Genomic DNA, 21,248 nt, shown 5'->3' with positions numbered 1-21,248 from the left:
AGTGTCTATGTATGCAGATGACTCAACACTATACACGTCAGCTACTACAGCAACTGAAATGACTGCAACACTCAACAAAGACTGCAGTTAGTTTCAGAGTGGGTGGCAAGGAATAAGTTAGCCCTAAATATTTCTAAAACTTAAAGCATTGTATTTGGAACAAAACTCACTAAAACCTAAACCAAATCCTATAATAAATGATGTGGAAATTGAGCAAGTTGAGATGACTTAACTCCTTGGAATAACCATAGATTGTTAACTGTCATGGTCAAAACATATTGATGCAGTAGTAAGTAAGATGGGAAGATGTCTGCGATGCTCTGCCTTCTTAACAACAAGGCAGGTCCTACAGGCCCTAGTCTTGTCGCACCTTGACTATTATTCAGTCGTGTGGTCAGGTGCCACAAAAAGGGACTTAGGAAAATTGTAATTGGCTCAGAATAGGGCAGCACTGCTGGCCCTTGGATGTACACAGGGGCTAATATTAATAATATGCATGTCAATCTCTCCTGGCTGAAAGTGGAGGAGAGATTGACTTCATCACTACTTTTATTTATGAGAGGTATTGACATATTGAATGCACCAAGCTGTCTGTCTAAACTACTGGCACACAGCTCGGACACCCATTCATACCCCACAAGACATGCCACAAGAGGTCTCTTCACAGTCCACAAGTCGAGAACAGACTATGGGAGGCACACAGTACTACATAGAGCCATGACTACATTGAACTCTATTCCACATCAAGTAACTGACGTAAGCAGGAAGTTAGATTTAGAAAACAGATTAAAAAAACACCTCATGGAACAGCGAAGTAACACTAACATTGGCACAGACACTTGCATTCACACATACGCAAACATACGCACTATGCATACACATGGATTTAGTACTGTAGATATGTGGTAGTGGTGGAGTAGGGACCTGAGGGCACACTGTGTGTTGTGAATGTATGTGTGTTGTGAATGTATTGTAATGTTTTTAAAATTGTATTAACTGCCTTAATTTTGCTGGACCCCAATGGTGATCCATAATAAATATAAATTCAAAATAGTCAGCCTAAAATATTTAATACCATTTTAAATACAGTTGATACAGGTTTTATACCCATTTTCGATTTTAATAGCCTATAAAATATATGTAACCAGACCAAAAATGTCTCGGAATTTGTTTTCTTGGAAAGATGTGAGTGCTATTAAATGATACAATATCAGTACTTGCTGGATTTACAACTTCTCTAAGTCCTATCATCAACTGATTTGAGCCGATGTATGGCTGTGGACTGACTGCATTGTTTGAATGGAACGTTGGCATTTATTGGCAGTTAACCTGTTGAGGCTGGGGGCGCTGTTGTCACTATTTATGCTAATCGTGTAATTTTTGAAACGGCTTCCCACAAAATTCTTGATCGTACAATATGCACATTATTATTGGATAGAAAACAGTCTATAGTTTCTATAGGAGTTGAAATTTTGTCTCTAAGTGGAACAGAACCCATTCTACAGCAATTTCCCTGACATGGAGTCAGATTTCAGAAATGTTGGCCCCTGATCTGGAGTCAGTTAAAAGGCCACAGTTATTGCTATGAGTATACGGACACTGCTTACGTCTTCCCCTGGATGCCTTTACGTGATGACGATTTGAATGGGGTCGATTGCGCGTTCACAGGCACTACAAATTAAAAAACCCTGTAGCTAGTAACTCTTTTGGAGCTGCGTCATGCGCCTGGAGGACACCGACCCGCACCTGTTCCAAGCATTAGTGGAGGGAGTAATATTACTCTGGTCATGTTTCTACTCGTTATAGGAGTTAAAAACATCATAAGGTAGTTAATTTAAAGCGTTTTATAGCAATTTATATCCGTTTAGTGCGATTTTGGGACATTTATTTCTGAAACGCTGTGAATCGCTGGGCACGCTTCCAGTTCATCCCGAACGCAGTTGGCATTTCCACCTGGCAAGAGGACAGCTTTCCACCAAAAGACGATTAGACCCAAGAAAGGATCCTTTGCCCAAGATACTGATGGAAGAACAGCTCAAAGTAGGACATTTTTATTATGATAAATCGTGTTTCTGTCGAAAAATGTTAGTGGCTTAGGACGCCATGTTTTTTGACGTAGTTTCGCTTGGCGCAAACTGTATTGAAAAGTAAGGATAATTTAAAAAATGTAATTCCGCGATTGTATTAAGAATTAAATTGTCTATCAATCCCTGTCCACCCTATATTTTTTAGTCACGTTTATGAGTATTTATGTATAAGAGTAGATCACTGTCTAATATGGCGCACGGACATTTTCTCACCAGCTGGGCTACATTTCACATTGTCTAACCATGATTTTGGTGGCTAAATATGCACATTTTCGAACAAACTGTATATGTATGTTGTAATGTGATGTTACAGGGGTGTCATCTGAAGAATTCTGAGAAGGTTAGTGAAAAAAATAATATATTTTGGCGATGTTGACGTTATCGCTCTCTTTGGCTAGAATCAATGCTGGGCTGCTATGTGCTATGTGCTATGCTAATATAACGATTTATTGTGTTTTCGCTGTAAGACACTTAGAAAATCTGAAATATTGTCTGTATTCACAGGATCTGTGTCTTTCGATTAGTGTATGCTGTGTATTTTTACGAAATGTTTGATGATTAGTAAGTAGGTAAACACGTTGCTCTATGTAGTTATTCTAGTCCATTTGTGACGGTGGGTGCAATTGTAACCTATGCCATCTACCTGAAATATGCACATTTTTCTAACAAAACCTATCCCATACCATAAATATGTTATCAGACTGTCATCTGATGAGTTTTTTTCTTGGTTAGGGGCTATAAATATCTTAGTTTAGCCGAATTGGTGATAGCTACTGGTGTTGGTGGACAAATAAAAGATGGTGGATTATGCTAATGTGTTTTTAGCTAATAGATTTACATCTTTACATATTGTGTCTTCCCTGTAAAACATTTTAAAAATCGGACATGTTGGCTGGATTCACAAGATCTGTGTCTTTCATTAGCTGTATTGGACTTTAATGTGTGAAAGTTAAATATTTAAAAAAAATATTTTTTTTGAATTTCGCGGCTCTGCCTTTTCAGTGGGGGGGGGGGGGGGGAGTGCCGCTAGCGGCACCCTCATCCTAGACAGGTTAATTTGAAAAATGTATGGCATCATTCCTCCAAAACTGACTGGCGAGCTCGATAAATTCTTCACATTCATTATTTTACACTATAACTGCACTGACAAACCATGGTTTACCAACTCCCTGACCAACATGGCTGACCTTTGGAACGGCGTACTAGAATAGGTTAAAATGTCTATTCTAGTATTCTTATTCCTAATTATATCGCTTCATCGCTATTAGCGTCAGCCAGGGCTAAATGGGGTGGTGAAGAGGAATGCATAGATCTGTTGTAACCTCACAGTTAGGGGGCTTTCACACGTGCGGTTTTCCCAACTCTGGTGCGTTTACCCCCTTAGTTCGGATGTGACCATTCTATCCACAATCGGGACTAAACAACTTAGTGTTCCGATTCAATTCAATCCGTACTGTGGTTCGCTGCCAGTGAGAACGCAGTATGGACCAAACACAGGAAAAGAACCAGAGTTGTATTATTGATTGTTTGACTGCAAGCATTTGATGAAATGCACACAGCGTCATACAGTAATTGGAGATCTCTGAAACATTCTTAAGGTAGCAGCACATGACCGTATCCGGTGCAGATTAGCGGAGATGGGGGCTTTTCTGGGGATATAGGCTACTGAATATGGTCGCAGTTAGAGCAGCGATTGCTCTGTTTCCTCCCTCATGTTGTTATTTATTTTATTTGCACCAAAGAAAACAAGTGGGACAACAATACAGAAAATATATATATATATATATATATATATATATATATATATATATATACACAAAACGGTGTGCAGGTGTGGTTGAAAGCCCAAGGGCTTATATGAAAAAAATACAATACACATTGTTGGAACACCAAAGTGAAGGTAATATGAAGATTGGGACACACAAGTGATACTTTATGATAAATCATAAATAGATGTAATGTGAGTATTTTTGTCCAATACACAAATTACTTGCATAGATGCTTGGTTTGGTTTAGGAATTTTTCTTTGTTTGGCAATGTGAAACCAACTGAACCAAATGAAAAAAAAATACAATGTAACAAATTGTCTAACTTTGATTTGAAATATAGCTCAAAACTGTGTGTGAAAACGCCTTTAGTTTCAATTCCTCCCTACCCCCAGGCACTCGGACAAATAACTCGTAAAGTTGTGGTATAGGGGTAACATCTGAATGTGAGGGGATGTCTGTGTACATAATTAGAATAAGAACACTAGCATAAATATTATAGCTATCTTTATGTTTTAAGTCTCTTGTGTGCAGACGCCAGTGAAACAACAATTTCATTGTTTGGGCCATATCAGTCATCACTGTCTTTCTTACTCTCCAGTCTCTCTCACTCTCTTCTTTTCTCTGTCTCCATATCATCTCCCTTTCCCAATATTCTCATCCCTATATCTGACTAAGCCCTCCCTCTTCCCCGATACCCCCCTCTCTCTTCATTGTTCTCTTTTTCTTTCCTCTTCTCCCTCTGTTTCTCTTCTATATCCCTTACTTCCGCCCTTTCTCTTCTCCTTAGCCCAATGCCATTCTCTCTATCTCAAGCGCTCTATCCTTCTTTCTCTCGCTCTCTCACGTTCTATATCCTTCATTCTGTCTTCTCTCTCTCTCACTCCCTAATCAGCACAGGGGAACCATGATCCAGCCGTGCGCCTCATTGCAGCTGCCACTCAGCCAAGCTGCCAGCCGCAAATCCAGCGCCTTCCACCCCTGCCGTCCCCACCGCCGTTACCACGTCACCCAATAGTAGCTGCCAAATAGGCTTTTTAAAAGCCACTTGAACTTCAAGGAAGAAGTGAAGAGAAGTATTAAGAGTAGAATTGGCTTGTCTGTCTGTTGCTTGTGGGGGCAGAGAGTGGCACGAAAGGGGGAGAGTGAGAGGTAGAGTAAGGTCAGAGCCACTGACTGGATCTTGTCGCTCACAGACAAACTGAGGGGGAACTTAGAACTGACAGACGGGATGGATGGACAGCCGAATAGAGACATACGGACAGTGGGACGCAGGCGCACACACGTACACCACATAGTACTCAAGGTCAAGTGCCTCCAATGGAGATTAATACATCAACCTTGTCTTGATGAGACAGGGAGGACAAACTTTTTCACCAGGGTTCACCTCTGACCAATGCCATGTGTCTATATATTTTGGGCCAGAGGACACAGTCTGAGACATTGTGACTGGACAGTTTTCATAACATTTTTATCCAGCCGGTCACCTGTTATACAAGTCAGTATTCAACGTCCATCCATGTCTGAGGATGTTGGAGATGATGTGGAAATTGGCTACTAGGGGCTAAAGTAAGTGCTGTTACCTTCATGCTGGTTTTGGTTTTGCCTGGGCGTAAGCATCTGCCTCCGGTGCCAAAGGATGCATGTTTGAATCCGGCGATAGAAAGTTGTTTGAGATTTTTGTTTTAAGCCTATCCCCAAACCTTAACCATTCAGAGTTAATGCCTAACCTTAATATTTTGGAGATAATGTCTAAACTTAACTTTGAAATTTTACGTTTGAGAAACATGGATGTGCCTCAATCATACTTGAGACAGATATGACTTCCGCAAGGTTATTAAACTGCCACTGGCTGGCTATATGAGAGAACTAGAGAGGATAATACGATATGACACACCATGTCAAAAATGCAAGCAAAGTCTGCAAATTATGCTTCACCTAGATGCACTTGTGCCCCTCACTGAGTTTAAAACTCCAGTGCAGAACTCTGTATAGAAGGAGTGTAAATATTTCCTGTAGATCGTATTGTTGTGTCTTTACACTGAACAAACATATAAACACTACATGCAACAATTTCAAAGATTTTACTGAGTTACAGTTTATAGAAGGAAATCAGTCAATATACTGTACATTCGGAAAGTATTTAGACCCCTTGACTTTTTCCACATTTTATTACGTTACAGCCTTATTCGACAATAGATTACGTTTTTTTCCCCCTCATCCATCTACACATAATACCCCATAATGATGAACCAAAAACAGGTTTTTAGAAATGGTTGTAAATATATATATTTTTAAATGATTGAAATATGACATTTACATAAGTATTCAGAACCTTACTCAGTACTTTGTTGAAGAACCTTTGGCAGTGATTACAGCATCAAGTCTTCTTGGATATGACGCTACAAGTGGGCCACATCTGTATTTGGGGAGTTTCTCCAATTATTTTCTGCAGATCCTCTCTGGGCTCTGTCAAGTTGGATGGGGAGCATCGTTACACAGCTACTTTCAGGTCTCTCTAGAGATGTTCAATCGGGTTCAAGTCTGGGCCACTCAAGGACATACAGTGACTTGCCCCGAAGCCACTCCTGCATTGTCTTTGCTGTGTGCTTAGGGTTGTTGTCCTGTTGGAAGGTGAACCTTTGCCCCTCTCGGAGGTCCTGAGCACTCTGGAGCAGGTTTTCATCAAGGATTTCTCTGCACTTTGCTCCATTCATCTTAACCTTGATCCTGACTAGTCTTCTAGTCCCGGCCGCTGAAAAACATCCCCACACCATGCTTCACAGTTGGGATGGTTCCAGGTTTCCTCCAGAAGTGATTCTTGGCATTCAGGCCAAAGAGTTCAATCTTGGTTTCATCAGACCAGAGAATCCTTTAGGTGCCAAGTGGGCTGTCATGTGGCTTTTACTGAGTGGCTTCCGTCTCGGCACTACAATAAAGGCCTTATTGGTGGAGTGCTGTAGAGATGGTTGTCCTTCTGGAAGACTCTCCCATCTCCACAGAGGACCTCTTGAGCTCTGTCAGAGTGACCATTGGGTTCTTGGTCACCTCCCTGACCAAGGCCCTTCTGCTCAGTTTGAACAGGCGGACAGCTCTAGGAAGAGTCTTGCATCTGTTGGTCAGAAAACCAGTCATAATTTCAAGCGCAGTACATCTCTTTCGCATAGAGTTGATCAAGCTGTTGATTGTGGAATGTTGTCCCACGCCTCAATGGCTGTGCGAAGTTGCTGGATATTGGCGGGAACTGGAACATGTTGTCGTACACGTTGAGCCAGAGGATTCCTAACATGCTCAATGGGTGACATGTCTGGTGAGTATGCAGTCCATGAAAGAACTGGGACATTTTCAGCTTCCAGGAATTGTGTACAGATCATTGTGACATGGGCCATACATTATCATGCTGAAACATGAGGTGGTGGTGGCAGATGAAAGGCACGACAATGGGCCTCAGGATCTCGTTACGGTAACTCTGTGCATTCAAATTGACATTGATAAAATGTAACTGTGTTCGTTGTCCGTAGCTTATGCCTGCCCATACTATAACCCCACCGCCACCATGGGGCACTTTGTTCAGAACGTTGACATCAGCAAAATGCTCGCCAACACGATGCCATTTAGCCTTTTAGTCATTGTTAGCCACTGCTAGCATCCTTTACCTTCTGCACAGGCAGCAACCATATTCTTTTAGCCTGGATAATACCTACCAGCCTCTGACTGTTTTTCTCCACTACAACGCCGGATTCCTGCCGTAAACCCTGGACCATTACTACTGATCATCACAGCTAGCTAGCTGCCACCGAGTGACCCAGCCCCGAAGCTAGCCCTGAGCCAGGCCCACCTCCCGGCCCACTCTGTGATCACCCGGCTACCCAGCCGATGACTCCCGGACACTGCTAGAATCCACTACTCTTACTGGATACGTAAGCTCTGGACCTTTGCAGCGGATCATCGCTGCTAGCTAGCTGCTACCGAGTGGCTAATGCCCATGCCCCGAAGCCAGCACCAGTTAGCCGCGAGCCAGGTGCATCTCCTGGCTAGCAAACTAAATTACTACAACTACAATACCTCTTTTGCCATCTGGCTCGGACCTTTTGTCGACACGGCGCCCTGCCGTACCACCACAACTGACCCGCAGACGTAATTCCATCCGCTGTGCCCTCAACCGGACGTTGGAGCAGACGCTTCTACTTATCCTGGCCTGCTAACTTTAAATGCCTTGACTCCCGCGTTCTAGCGTAGTAACGACTACGCCGCGGCTTCCCTGCTCCATCTATTGCTGTTCACTGGACCATATGATCACTTGGCTACATAGCTGATGCCTGTTGGACTGTTCATTTATCACGGTACTCCATTTAGTTTATTTTTATTTTTTTGTTTATCTGTCGGCCCTAGACCCGAACTCAGGCCCTGTGTGTAGTTAACCGACCCTCTCTGCCCATTCATTGCCATTTTACCTTTTGTTGTTGTCTTAGTTGATTAGCTGTTGTCGTCTTACCCATTGTCTTAGCTAGCTCTCCCAATCAACACATGTGATTGCTGTATGCCTCGCTTTATGTCTCTCTCAAATGTCAATATGCCTTGTATACTGTTGTTTAGGATAGTTATCATTGTTTTAGTTTACAGTAGAGCCCCTAGTCCCATGTTACATGCCTCGGATTCCTCCTTTGTCCCACCCCCCACACATGTTGTGACCTCACCCGGTATAACCAGCACGTCCAGAGATGCAACCTCTCGTCACTCAGTGCCTGGTCTTCCCTCCACTGTACCCGCACCCCACAATACCCCTGTCTGCACATTATGTCCTGAATTTGTTATACCACGCAAAGAAATCTGCTCCTTTTATTCTCTGTCCCCAACGCACTAGATGACCAGTTTTGATAGCCTTTAGCCGTACCCTCATCCTACTCCTCCTCTGTTCCTCGGGTGAGGTAGAGATTAACCCAGGCCCTGCGTGTCCCCAGGCACTCTCATTTGTTGACTTCTGTAATCGAAAAAGCCTTGGTTTCATGCATGTTAACATCAGAAGCCTCCTCCCTAAGTTTGTTTTACTCACTGCTTTAGCACACTCCGCCAACCCTGATGTCCTTGCTGCGTCTGAATCCTGGCTTAGGACGGCCACCAAAAATTTGGAGATTTCCATACCCATCTACAACATTTTCCGTCAAGATATAACTGCCAAAGGGGGAGGAGTTGCAATCTACTGCAGAGATAGCCTGCAGAGTTCTATCTTACCCTCCAGGTCTGTGCCCAAACAGTTAGAGCTTCTAATTTAAAAATGAATCTCTCCATAAATAGGTCTCTCACTGTTGCCACCTGTTAGACCCCCCTCAGCTCCCAGCTGTGCCCTGGACACCATATGTGAATTGATTGCCCCTCATCTATCTTCAGAATTCGTTCTGTTAGGTGACGTAAACTGGGATATGCTTAAAACCCCGGAAGTTCTACAATCTAAGATTGAGGTCATCTATCTCACACAAATCATCAAGGAACCCACCAGGTACAACCCTAAATCCGTAAGATGGTGAGGAAATTACTTTTAAAGAACGACCAGGCATTCTCGACTGACGGGATGAGGTCAAAATCCTTACAGGATACCCGGGCCAGGTCGATTAGAAAGGCCTGCTCGCAGAAGTGTTTTAGGGAGCGTTTGACAGTGATGAGGAGTGGTCGTTTGACCGCAGACCCATAGTGTATGCAGGCAATGAGGCAGTGATCGCTGAGATCCTGATTGAAAACAGCAGAGGTGTATTTGGACGACACCATACTGTATACATCTGGCCCTTCTTTGGACACTCTGTTAACAAACCTCCAAACGAGCTTCAATGCCAAAGAACACTCCTTCCGTGGCCTCCAACTGCTCTTAAACACTAGTAAAACCAAATGCATGCTCTTCAACCGTTCGCTGCCCGCACACGCCCGCCCGACTAGCATCACTCCCCTGGACGGTTCTGACTTAGAATATGTGGACAACTACAAATACTTAGGTGTCTGGCTAGACTGTAAACTCTCCTTCCAGACTCATATTAAACATCTCCAATACAAAATCAAATCTAGAATCGGCTTTCTATGTCGCAACAAAGCCTCCTTCACTCACGCCTTGTAGTCAGTTTTAACCTTGTACAACTGACTATCCTACCGATCCTCGACTTCGGCGATGCGTTCTACAAAATAACTTCCTAAACTCTACTCAGCAAACTGGATGCAGTCTATCACAGTGCCATCCGTTTTGTTACCAAAGCCCCATATACCAACCACCATTGCGACCTGTATGCTCTAGTCGGCTGGCCCTCGCTACATATTCGTCGCCAGACCCACTGGCTCCAGGTCATCTATAAGTCTATGCTAGGTAAAGCTCCGCCTTTATCTCAGCTCACTGGTCACAATAACAACACCCACCCGTAGCACGCACTCCAGCAGGTATATCTCACTGGTCATCCCCAAAGCCAACACCTCCTTTCCTTCCAGTTCTCAGCTGCCAGTGACTGAACGAATTGCAAAAATCGCTGAAGACTTTTATTTTCCTCACTAACTTTAAACATCAGCTATCTGAGCAGCTAACCGATCGCTGCAGTTGTACATAGTCCATCTGTAAATAGCCCACCCAATCTACCTACCTCATCCCCATATTGTTTTAATTTACTTTTCTGCTCTTTTGCACCCCAGTATTTCTACTTGCACATCATCATCCACTCATTTATCATTCCAGTGTTAATCTGCTAAATTGTAATTACTTTGCTACTATGGCCTATTTATTTCCTACCTCCTCACGCCATTTGCACACACTGTATATAGACTTTTATTCTATTATGTTATTGACTGTACACTTGTTTATTCCATGTGTAACTCTGTGTTTTTTATGTCTCACTGCTTTGCTTCATCTTGGCCAGGTTGCAGTTGTAATTGAGAACTTGTTCTCAACTAGCTTACCTGTTAAAATAAATACATGTTGTCTGCGATTTTGAGGCTGATTGGAGGTACTGCCAAATTCTCTAAAACAACATTGCTTATGGTAGAGAAATTAACATTCAATTATCTGGCAACAGCTCTGGTGGACATTCCTGCAGTCAGCATGCCAATTGTACGCTCCCTCAAAACTTGAGACATCTATTGTGTTGTGTGACAGAAGTGCGCATTTTAGTGTGGCCATTTATTGTCCCCGGCACAAGGTGCACAATTATTATGTTATTTAATCAGCTTCTTGATATGCCACACCTGTCAGGTGGATGGATTATCTTGGCAAAGGAGAAATTCTCACTAAGAGGGATGTAAACAAATTTGTGCACAGAATTTGAGTGTAATAAGCTTTATGTGTGTATTAAACATTTCGCATATATTTTATATCAGCTCATGAAACCAACACATTACATGTTGTGTTCATATTTTTGTTCAGTGTAAATGTGTTGACTGCTGCTGCTTCCTTGGCCAGGTCTCCCTTGTAAAAGAAACTCTGCACTTGTGTTGATTCCCACCATTCGTTCAATTGGTAAAGCTCGTCCTCTTATCAGCTTTTGCCAAAAGTCTTGAATGATGATTCTCTTCCTCAAACGTGTGCTGTGAATTCTACTAGATGAAAATCTGAATGACTATGACATTTAAAGCACTCGATTTTCAAAATGTCACATACTATAAAACATACCATTTGGGCTTTTTAGGGGTCCTAAGCGAGATTTGATTGGGGGCCCACACCCCACGAGCAAAACATTTTAGTGGCCCCCTTCTTGAAGGCAGAGAGAATGTTTTTGTTTTAAAGTAAATTCCCTGTAGTTCTTCACATTTTGCCATGGGGTGGTTAGAAAATGTTACATTTTAAAGCTAATTTTAAATTCTACACATTATGACTTATGCCATGTTCATATGATATTTGAGTGAGAGTGACTAACAAAATCAATGGGGCCCACTGTAGGTCAGGTCCTGTGGGCACGTGCCCAAACTGCCTGGTCAGGAATTTGTCCATTGATACTACACTGTTTAGAATGTTGGCTTGACTATCTACCAAACTAAAAATATGTTTGCTGACATGGGCTAATTGAGTGACTGTCAGTGACTGACATAACAAGATAAAAACTGCAGAGGCACAACACAATTTAGAAATTGCATCTTATGTATTCTACTATCGTAACTCTCAACATTAGGTTGAGACCCCAACCAAGTTGCTATAGGGAATTGTTTAGTTTTATTTATTTTGGGGGGCCCATAGCGTCCGCAGCTCCCAAATCGGTCGCTCATGTCGCTTATTGGGTAGTGCCGGCCCTGCCTACTATTTAGAACGCAAGTACGGATATTCGGAGAATCTCAATGGGCTTTTTTCCTGTTCCCTCTTTCTTTTCCTCTCATTCCCTCCCTCTCTCTCTCTTTTTCTCGGTATCCTCTACTACCTCTTACTCTTTACCTTCCCATTACAGCAACCAAACTCTGCATGAGTGCAGATAGCATACAGTACACGGGTCAGTGGCATACCATAAAACTCACACATGCACAGACAGACAGACACCCATTAATAACAGACTACACCCATTAATAACCAACCACTGACATCACCGGAATTTAAATGTGCACAAGCAGCACCTCTCTCTCTCTCTCTCTCTCTCTCGTCTCGATCTCTCTCTCTCTCTCTCTCCTCTCTCTCCTCTCTCTCTCTCCTCTCTCTCTCACTCTCCTCTCTCTCTCTCTCTCTCTCTCTCTCTCCTCTCTCTCTCTCTCTCTCTCTCTCCTCTCTCTCTCTCTCTCCTCTCTCTCTCCCTCTCTCTCTCTCTCTCCTCCTCTCTCTCTCTCTCTCTCTCTCTCTCCTCTCTCTCTCTCTCTCTCTCCTCTCTCTTCTCTCTCTCTCTCTCTCTCTCTCTCTCTCTCTCTCCTCTCTCTCTCTCTCCTCTCTCTCTCTCTCTCTCTCTCTCTCTCTCTCTCTCTCTCTCTCTCTCTCTCTCTCTCTCTCTCTCTCTCTCTCTCAGAGAGAGATTCAGTGCTTGTCCGTGATGAACTCGCTGATACCACAGCAGCATTCCGAGGAAACTCACGGTGATATACAAGGCATTGGCCAATGCAGAGGAGGTGTGTGTGTTTCCCTGAGCTTGCACGTTTACAGCAACTTGGACCCGAGACTTAAACAGCAGCTACGTCACGCTGTTGCTGCTCCTGCACAGGGGTGTGTGTGTACTTGTGTTTTCATACATTTTAATGTGTACATTCTTAATTTATAAATGTCCTGCAATTCAACCCATGTGGCTTGGGGTGGGGAGAAATATTTGCTCTTTGAAAGCAAATATCCTGCAATTCTACACATTTTGCCATGACTTATGCCATGTTAATATGATATCGGAGGGAGAACTACTAATAAAATCAATGGGAGCCCCCTGGACACGTGTCCTGTCTGTCCGGTCCGTATCCGGCCATGATTACTGCAAGTTTAGAAAGTCTATCCAGTGGGTTGGCAGGTGGGCTAGTGGTTAGAGCATTGGACATGTATAACATGTATAAATATTTGTATGAACTGAACTAGTTCCACACACATGTGACTAACAGAAATTGAATAATGTGTCCCTGAACAAAGGGGGGGTCAAAATCAAAAGTCACTGTCAGTATCTGGTGTGGCCCCCAGCTTCATTAAGTACTGCAGTGCATCTCCTTCTCATGGACTGCACCAGATTTGCCAGTTCTTGCTGTGAGATGTTACCCCACTCTTCCACCAAGGCACCTGCAAGTTCCCAGACATTTCTGAGGGGAATGGCCCTAGCCCTCATCCTCCGAGCCAACAGGTCCCAGACGTGCTCAATGGGAAAGTGACCTGGGCTCTTCGCTTGCCATGGTAGAACACTGACATTCCGGTCTTGCAGGAAATCACGCACAGAACGAGCAGTATGGCTGGTGGCATTGTCATGCTGGAGGGTCATGTCAGGATGAGCCTGCAGGAAGGGTACCACATGAGGGAGGAGGATGTCTTCCCTGTAATGCACAGTGTTGAGATTGCCTGCAATGACAACAAGCTCTGTCCGATGATGCTGTGACACACCGCCCCAGACCATGATGGACCCTCCACATCTAAATCGATCCCGCTTCAGAGTACAGGCCTCGGTGTATCGCTCATTCCTTTGATGATAAACGCGAATCTGACCATCACCCCTGGTGAGACAAAACCGCGACTCGTCAGTGAAGAGCACTTTTTGCCAGTCCTGTCTGGTCCAGTGACGGTGAGTTTGTGCCCATAGGCAACTTAGTTGCCGGTGATTTCTGGTGAGGACCTGCCTTACAACAGGCCTACAAGCTCTCAGTCCAGCCTCTTTTAGCCTATTGCGGACAGTCTGAGCACTGATGGAGGGATTGTGCATTCCTGGTGTAACTCGGGCAGTTGTTGTTGCCATCCTGTACCTGTCCCGCAGATGTGATGTTCGGATATACCGATCCTGTGCAGGTGTTGTTACACGTGGTCTGCCACTGCGAGGACGATCTGCTGTCCATCCTGTCTCCCTGTAGCACTGTCTTAAGCGTCTTACAGTACAGACGTGGCAATTTATTGTCCTGTCCACATCTGCAGTCCTCATGCCTCCTTGCAGCATGCCTAAGGCACGTTCACGCCGATGAGCAGGGACCCTGGGCATCTTTCTTTTGGTGTTTTTCAGAGTCAGCAGAAAGGTCTCTTTAGTGTCCTAAGTTTTCATAACTGTGACGTTAATTGCCTACCGTCTGTAAGCTGTTAGTGTCTTAACGACCGTTCCACAGAGGAATGCTCATTAATTGTTAATGGTTCGTTGAACAAGCATGGGAAACAGTGTTTATTCTGAGGTCATGCTCAGCCTTGAAACTGTTCCTGTCACGACTTCCGCCAAAGTTGGCTCCCCTGCCTGTTCGGGCGGTGCTCGGCGGTCGTCGTCACCGTCCTACTAGCCGCCACCGATCCCTTTTTCGTTTGTCTGTTTGTTTTGTCTTATTAGTTTCACCTGTGTTTGTTGTTTTTGGTTAATGAGCTTCCCTATATTTAGTAGGTAGACCCGCCCTTGTTTTGTGCGGGATTGTCTTTCTGTTACGTGTGTGTGTTTTAGGTAGAGGTGTATTATTTTCTATTTACTTGGCACCCTGTGTTTTGGGTTGTCAAGTTGTTCTCTGCGCCCTGTATGTTTGGGCTTATAATTTTTTTGTGTGCAATAGTAAAAGGAGCACTTTTCTTAAGTGGAACTCTCTTTGTCTGATTGCTTCACCCACCTAGTCCCGCGTGACAGTTCCTGTACTTGTTTTTTTAAGTATGTCAGAGTTGAGAACCCTGACTCACATAGGTATGTGGTGCCAAACTGGACCAGAACATCTACTGATTTCTCAGTCAGTCAGGAGACCACTTCCTGCTGTAGATGAGCAACCCAGAACTGTGTGAGTGTGTTATCAGTCAGGCAGGAGACCACTTCCTGCTGTAGATGAGCAACCCAGAACTGTGTGAGTGTGTTATCAGTCAGGCAGGAGACCACTTCCTGCTGTAGATGAGCAACCCAGAGCTGTGTGAGTGTGTTATCAGTCAGGCAGGAGACCACTTCCTGCTGTAGATGAGCAACCCAGAACTGTGTGAGTGTGTTTGCCTCAAAAAGCATCTTGCTTCAAATCAGTTTATTCCAGTTAAGAATACAAACTATTGTATTTTAACAGCAACAGTTCCAACCTAGACTCGTTTTCAACAATCACTTCTACAGTAAGATCTACAACAGTAGGCCTGATCATTTTTTCAACTTTAACAGCACAGATGAAGATAATAGCTAACATTAGCCAAAGCAAGTTATCATTAGCTGTGTAAAAGGCCAGGGGATTGTTTGAAAGAGAAACTTACATCTACTACAATGAGAGTTAGTACTCCCTTATTTCTGCTGATCATCACCTGTTATAAAATGACAACAATGCCTTGCTAGCTGACTTACTTTCCACTGTTGAAGCACTGTTTCCTGAAGCAATCTGCCCTGTTCTGAAAGAAATATCTGGGTTTACCATCATGCTGTGGATGTTTGGTCAGGACGTGTCGTTTTATTAATTTGTTCGTTTTGAGAGAGTCATTACTAGGCACTTCCCCGTACAAAACACATTGTGGGCGCTCCTCGTTATGAAAGCGAGAAACTCATCGCTGTATATCATGCACGGCGCTACACCGGGGCTATGGGGCTGTAGCCCCGTCACAAATCTGCGTAGCGCCAGTTAAGCCCCCTCAAGAGTACAGTAGAGCACAATACAGTACACTACGGTATAGCACATTATAGATATCTATGTTTTGGCCAAATATAAGTGAATGTTTGGCCCTGAGGGTTGGAGCCCACCGGCTGGCTATGCATCGCAATACTCTCTTTTTTCCCGAAGTCCACTACCCAAATGGTGGTCCTCTGTATCATGGCGCATGCAACTTTAAAATGGAGATAGTCTCAATGGCGTTGTCACAGACACCATAATGACAGATACAAAGACGAGACCTCTATCTTTATTGTCTAAATTGTGTTGGTTTTGACTGTTTCGGTTAGGACAATTTTTACTTATTTTGAATCCCCATAGCTAACATATGGCTGGCTATCTTTCATTTGAACAAATGTACATCCCATCAAACATTTATTTTTGTCCCAAAACCGTGATTTACATATTTGATATAGTAGATGTTCAGTACTTACACTTCTTAAAAATACATGATATTTACCAAATTACTCACCATGTGGCCATGCTGGAGAGTAGTGCAATCCCATCACCTGGGGATATGTGTAGGGGTGTGGCTTAAGGCACATTCATTTTTTCAGTATTTTAGTTAAATAAAGGTTAAACTATTAAAAATAAAAATGTGTGTGTTTTGGTAGGGACATCAAAAGGTGGGACAGCACTTTTTTGAGAAAGATGTTTAAAAATAAACAAAACAAAACTACTAATTAGTAGACCCAGTTTATGCTGTCATTTGCAATGCAAACCCAGGCAGCAGTGTGTTTTGAGTCATTGTCTGCATTTGGAGAAGAAAAAAAGTAATTTAGCCTAATAGCCCAAATTTGTAACATTCGTCGTATGGAGGAAGAGAGGAGGACCAAGGCGCAGCGTGAAAAGTATCCATTTTAATCGAATACGTTAAACAAACAAAATACGAAACGAAACAGTTCTTTCTGGTGCAGACACACAAAGACTGAAGACAACCACCCACAAACCCCAACAGAAAACAGGTTACCTAAATATGGTTCCCAATCAGAGACAATGACTAACACCTGCCTCTGATTGAGAACCATATCAGGCCAAACACAGAAACGGGGGAACTAGACACACAACATAGAATGCCCACTCAGCTCACGTCCTGACCAACACTAAAACAAAGAAAACACAAAAGAACTATGGTCAGAACGTGACAAAATTAGGTACAATAATATAAATATACATGTAAATAGGCCTAAACGTAACAAAATATTGCTACCTTGAAAGAAACGATGTGTACCCAGAAACACCTTTCTGACATAGGGTCCAGCATATCTCTTGATGATTTCTTCCTCAAAGAATTCTTGAGCCATGATACCTGAAAAGGAGGCAAGAGTGAATTATTGTGGAACACATAACAGTCCGTGAGGTGTAGGCCACACTATTTTATGTACCTTTTGCTTTGTAAATATCTAAAATTACCATCAAAAATCAAATATGGGCCAGGTCCCTGGCGAGACATGGCCCCCCACACATGGAGTTTAAGTGGATGCTTGGGACTCAGCTTGCTTGATCTTCTTCCTTTGTTTCTGTAGCAATTTTGAGCAAATTGCTCAAGGGCCACGGTTGATTCGTCTGTGAAGATGACGTTATTGAATGTCTCACCAGTTTTGATCCATGCCTGGGCCTGCAGGACACAAAGTTCTTTGTTTGTCAGATGAATCATTGGGTCGAAACTCCAGAACAGTACAAAACAAGCGAACACACATAGGTAATGTTATGATGATTTTAAAAAAATAATATATATATAATTTCTTACCGAGCCTTTCCATAAGTCCTCGCAAGTTTCTTCAACTGTCTTCTGGCTGTAATTAGAGCGATGTTGATGTTGTGCCGTGATGCCAGCAGATTACAGATTGCCTTTGCAATCGCTCATCATCTTCATGAATATAAGCAAGTGATGTCTGCTAAATAATCAAGTTAGGTTCCTTTAGAAATTAATAATTCTAAATAACAAACTGGCTTTATTTACAAATTAGTGAGAATGTCTCACCCCATGTTCAAGAATTGCCTTTTAAATGTTAAATGTAAACAAAATCTCCAACATGTTGATTTTATTATTATTATTAATTAATTTAGAATTATATAAAATCCCCTTAGGATCTGTGAGAATATCAAACGGAAAATGGCCCTTAGCTATTAATTTAGAGTCCTCCAGTCCTCTAAATGTAATTGGCGGAGAGTCACATCATTTAATTATTATTATTTTCCGATATACTGTAGGCCTACCATAGGCAAAATGAGTCTCACTAGTGTTGAGTAATGTGCTGTTAAAAATGGTGTAGGTCTTATTTATTTAAAGAACATATTGAAGTTAGAAGCCAAAGCCTACAACTATTTTAGCACCGTTTCCCGCTGCTCTGAGGCAAGCATGGGGACTGGTCTTGATTAGTCAATTAGATTTTTATTTTCACTTAATATCCGTTTGGGTATTGGTTAGACAAGAATTAGAAAACTAGGGTGCAGAAATGTTATGCTCTTAGTGTAACCTTTATTTAACTAGGCAAGTCAGTTAAGAACAAATTCTTATTTACAAGGATAGCCTACTCCTTCCTCCCGTTGTACAGCGCCATATGTTTCATTCCCATCCTAACGGAAACCCTGATGGTTTCATTTTTCTCTGAATAGAAACACCATAATATTAAGCCAAATTTCTGAAAATCAATCTCATATACTATGTTATTACAAAAAAAGGTTTAAAACCTGTCTAGGATCAGCGTGCCGCTAGCGGCACACCCCCCCCCCCCACTGAAAAACCAGTGCCGCGAAATTCAAAAAAAATATTTTTTTTAAATATTTAACTTTCACACATTAAAGTCCAATACAGCTAATGAAAGACACAGATCTTGTGAATCCAGTCAACATGTCCGATTTTTAAAATGTTTTACAGGGAAGACACAATATGTAAAGATGTACATCTATTACCTAAAAACACATTAGCATAATCCACCATCTTTTATTTGTCCACCAACACCAGTAGCCATCACCAATTCGGCTAAACTAAGATATTTATAGCCCCTAACCAACAAAAAAACTCATCAGATGACAGTCTGATAACATATTTATGGTATGGGATAGGTTTTGTTAGAAAAAAGTGCATATTTCAGGTAGATGGCATAGGTTACAATTGCACCCACCGTCACAAATGGACTAGAAAAACTACATTGAGCAACGTGTTTACCTACTTACTAATCATCAAACATTTCGTAAAAATACACAGCATACACGAATCGAAAGACACAGATCCTGTGAATACAGACAATATTTCAGATTTTCTAAGTGTCTTACAGCGAAAACACAATAAATCGTTATATTAGCATAGCACATAGCACATAGCAGCCCAGCATTGATTCTAGCCAAAGTGGGCGATAACGTCAACATCGCCAAAAATATATTAATTTTTTCACTAACCTTCTCAGAATTCTTCAGATGACACTCCTGTAACATCATATTACACAATCCATATAGAGTTTGATCGAAAATGTTTATATTTAGCCACCAAAATCATGGTTAGACAATGTGAAATGTAGCTCAGCTGGTCAGAAAATGTCCTTGCGCCACTTAGACAGTGATCTACTCTTATACATAAATACTCATAAAACGTGACTAAAAAATATAGGGTGGACAGGGATTGATAGACAATTTAATTCTTAATACAATTGCGGAATTACATTTTTTAATTTATCCTTACTTTTCAATACAGTTTGCGCCAAGCGAAGCTACGTCAAAAAACATGGCGTCCTAAGCCACTAAAATGTTTCGACAGAAACACGATTTATCATAATAAAAATGTCCTACTTTGAGCTGTTCTTCCATCAGTATCTTGGGCAAAGGATCCTTTCTTGGGAGTAATCGTCTTTTGGTGGAAAGCTGTCCTCTTGCCATGTGGAAATGCCAACTGCGTTCGGGATGAACTGAAAGCGTGCCCAGCTATTCACAGCGTTAAAGAAATAAATGTCCCAAAATCGCACTAAACGGATATAAATTGCTATAAAACGCTTTAAATTAACTACCTTATGATGTTTTTAACTCCCATAACGAGTAGAAACATGACCCGAGGAATATTACCCCCTTCACTAATGCTTGGAACAGGTGCGGGCCGGTGTCCTCTAGGCGCATGACGCAGCTCCGAAAGAATGACTAGCCTCAGGGTTTTTTCATTTGTAGTGCCTGTGAACGCGCAATCGACCCCATTGAAATCGTCATCACGTAAAGGCATCCAGGGGAAGACGTAAGCAGTGTCTGTATAGTCATAGCAATAACAGTGCCCTTTTAACTGACTTCAGAACAGTGGCCAACATTTCTGAAATCTGACTCCATGTCAGGGAAATTGCTGTAGAATGGGCTCTGTTCCACTTAGAGACAAAATTTCAACTCCTATAGAAACTATAGACTGTTTTCTATCCAATAATAATAATAATATGCATATTGTACGATCAAGGATTTTGTGGGAAGCCGTTTCAAAAATTACCCAATTAGCATAAATAGTCTCAACAGCGCCCCCATCCTCAACAGGTTAAAATTCTCTGGTAATGCCAATATGGAAGACTATCTAATGCTTCTCAAAGATGCCCTCTGGTGGTCAAACTAGCAATAACTTGCATTAACAGAAAAAAGCGCTGACAAATAGATAACGTGCCACAGAATGCTGCAGCATCCCTCAAGGTGTGCCGCAGTATGACGCAACTTTAAAGGAGGAACCACTGTAGGTGCCCCAAAAGCACTGATCCAAGGTCAGTTTTACTCATTACCTCAAAAAACATGCAATTTGGACTCTGGTATGGTACACTGATCCTAGATCCCGTTAGTCCCACTGTACATGCAGCCTTGCACTGACAATAATACACAAGCACTGAGCTGAAGTCCTAAATACAACGTCATGATTTTCCAGCCAGCTCCAGGCACAGGGAGAGCCTGACTGGGGCTGGAGGATCCATACTGGATCTGTCTGCGTTGCCAGGTTGGATTACCCAGGAGGGACTTGTGTGCACTGGTGCGATCATCAGTTACCAGTGCTCTCACCATCCCACAGGCCTATATAGAGGCCAGGACATGGACACTATAGCTGTACTGAATCTGAAAGCAAACGCTCTGTTAGGTATTATAGGGTATAGGAGCACATTCAAAAAGATACATTCCAAAATATTGAAAGGGGTGCAACCAGACAAAGTTGCACACTATCATACTCCAATGTATTTCTTGATAACTTGAAACAATG

At 42.5% G+C, this 21,248-nt stretch overlaps 1 protein-coding gene across 1 annotated transcript in view; it reads right to left on the bottom strand.

Moving 5' to 3' along the window:
- The window catches only part of LOC129860471 (kazrin-like), a 167,288-nt gene extending 148,266 nt beyond the window's left edge, over positions 1–19,022 (bottom strand). Inside the window, exons 1-2 of the mRNA XM_055930874.1 lie at positions 17,453–19,022; positions 17,250–17,348 (exon numbers count right to left, since the gene is read on the bottom strand). Of these exons, the coding sequence (XP_055786849.1) occupies positions 17,250–17,348; positions 17,453–17,696 (343 nt within the window). The 5' untranslated portion in view covers positions 17,697–19,022. The remainder of the gene's footprint in view (positions 1–17,249; positions 17,349–17,452) is intronic.
- Positions 19,023–21,248: the final 2,226 nt, after the last annotated feature.

The sequence above is a fragment of the Salvelinus fontinalis genome, chromosome 8 (assembly GCF_029448725.1).
Source record: "Salvelinus fontinalis isolate EN_2023a chromosome 8, ASM2944872v1, whole genome shotgun sequence".
Classification (NCBI taxonomy): domain Eukaryota; kingdom Metazoa; phylum Chordata; class Actinopteri; order Salmoniformes; family Salmonidae; genus Salvelinus; species Salvelinus fontinalis.
The sequence above is the reverse complement of the archived record's forward strand: the minus strand, read 5'-3'. Positions and strand labels throughout refer to the sequence as shown.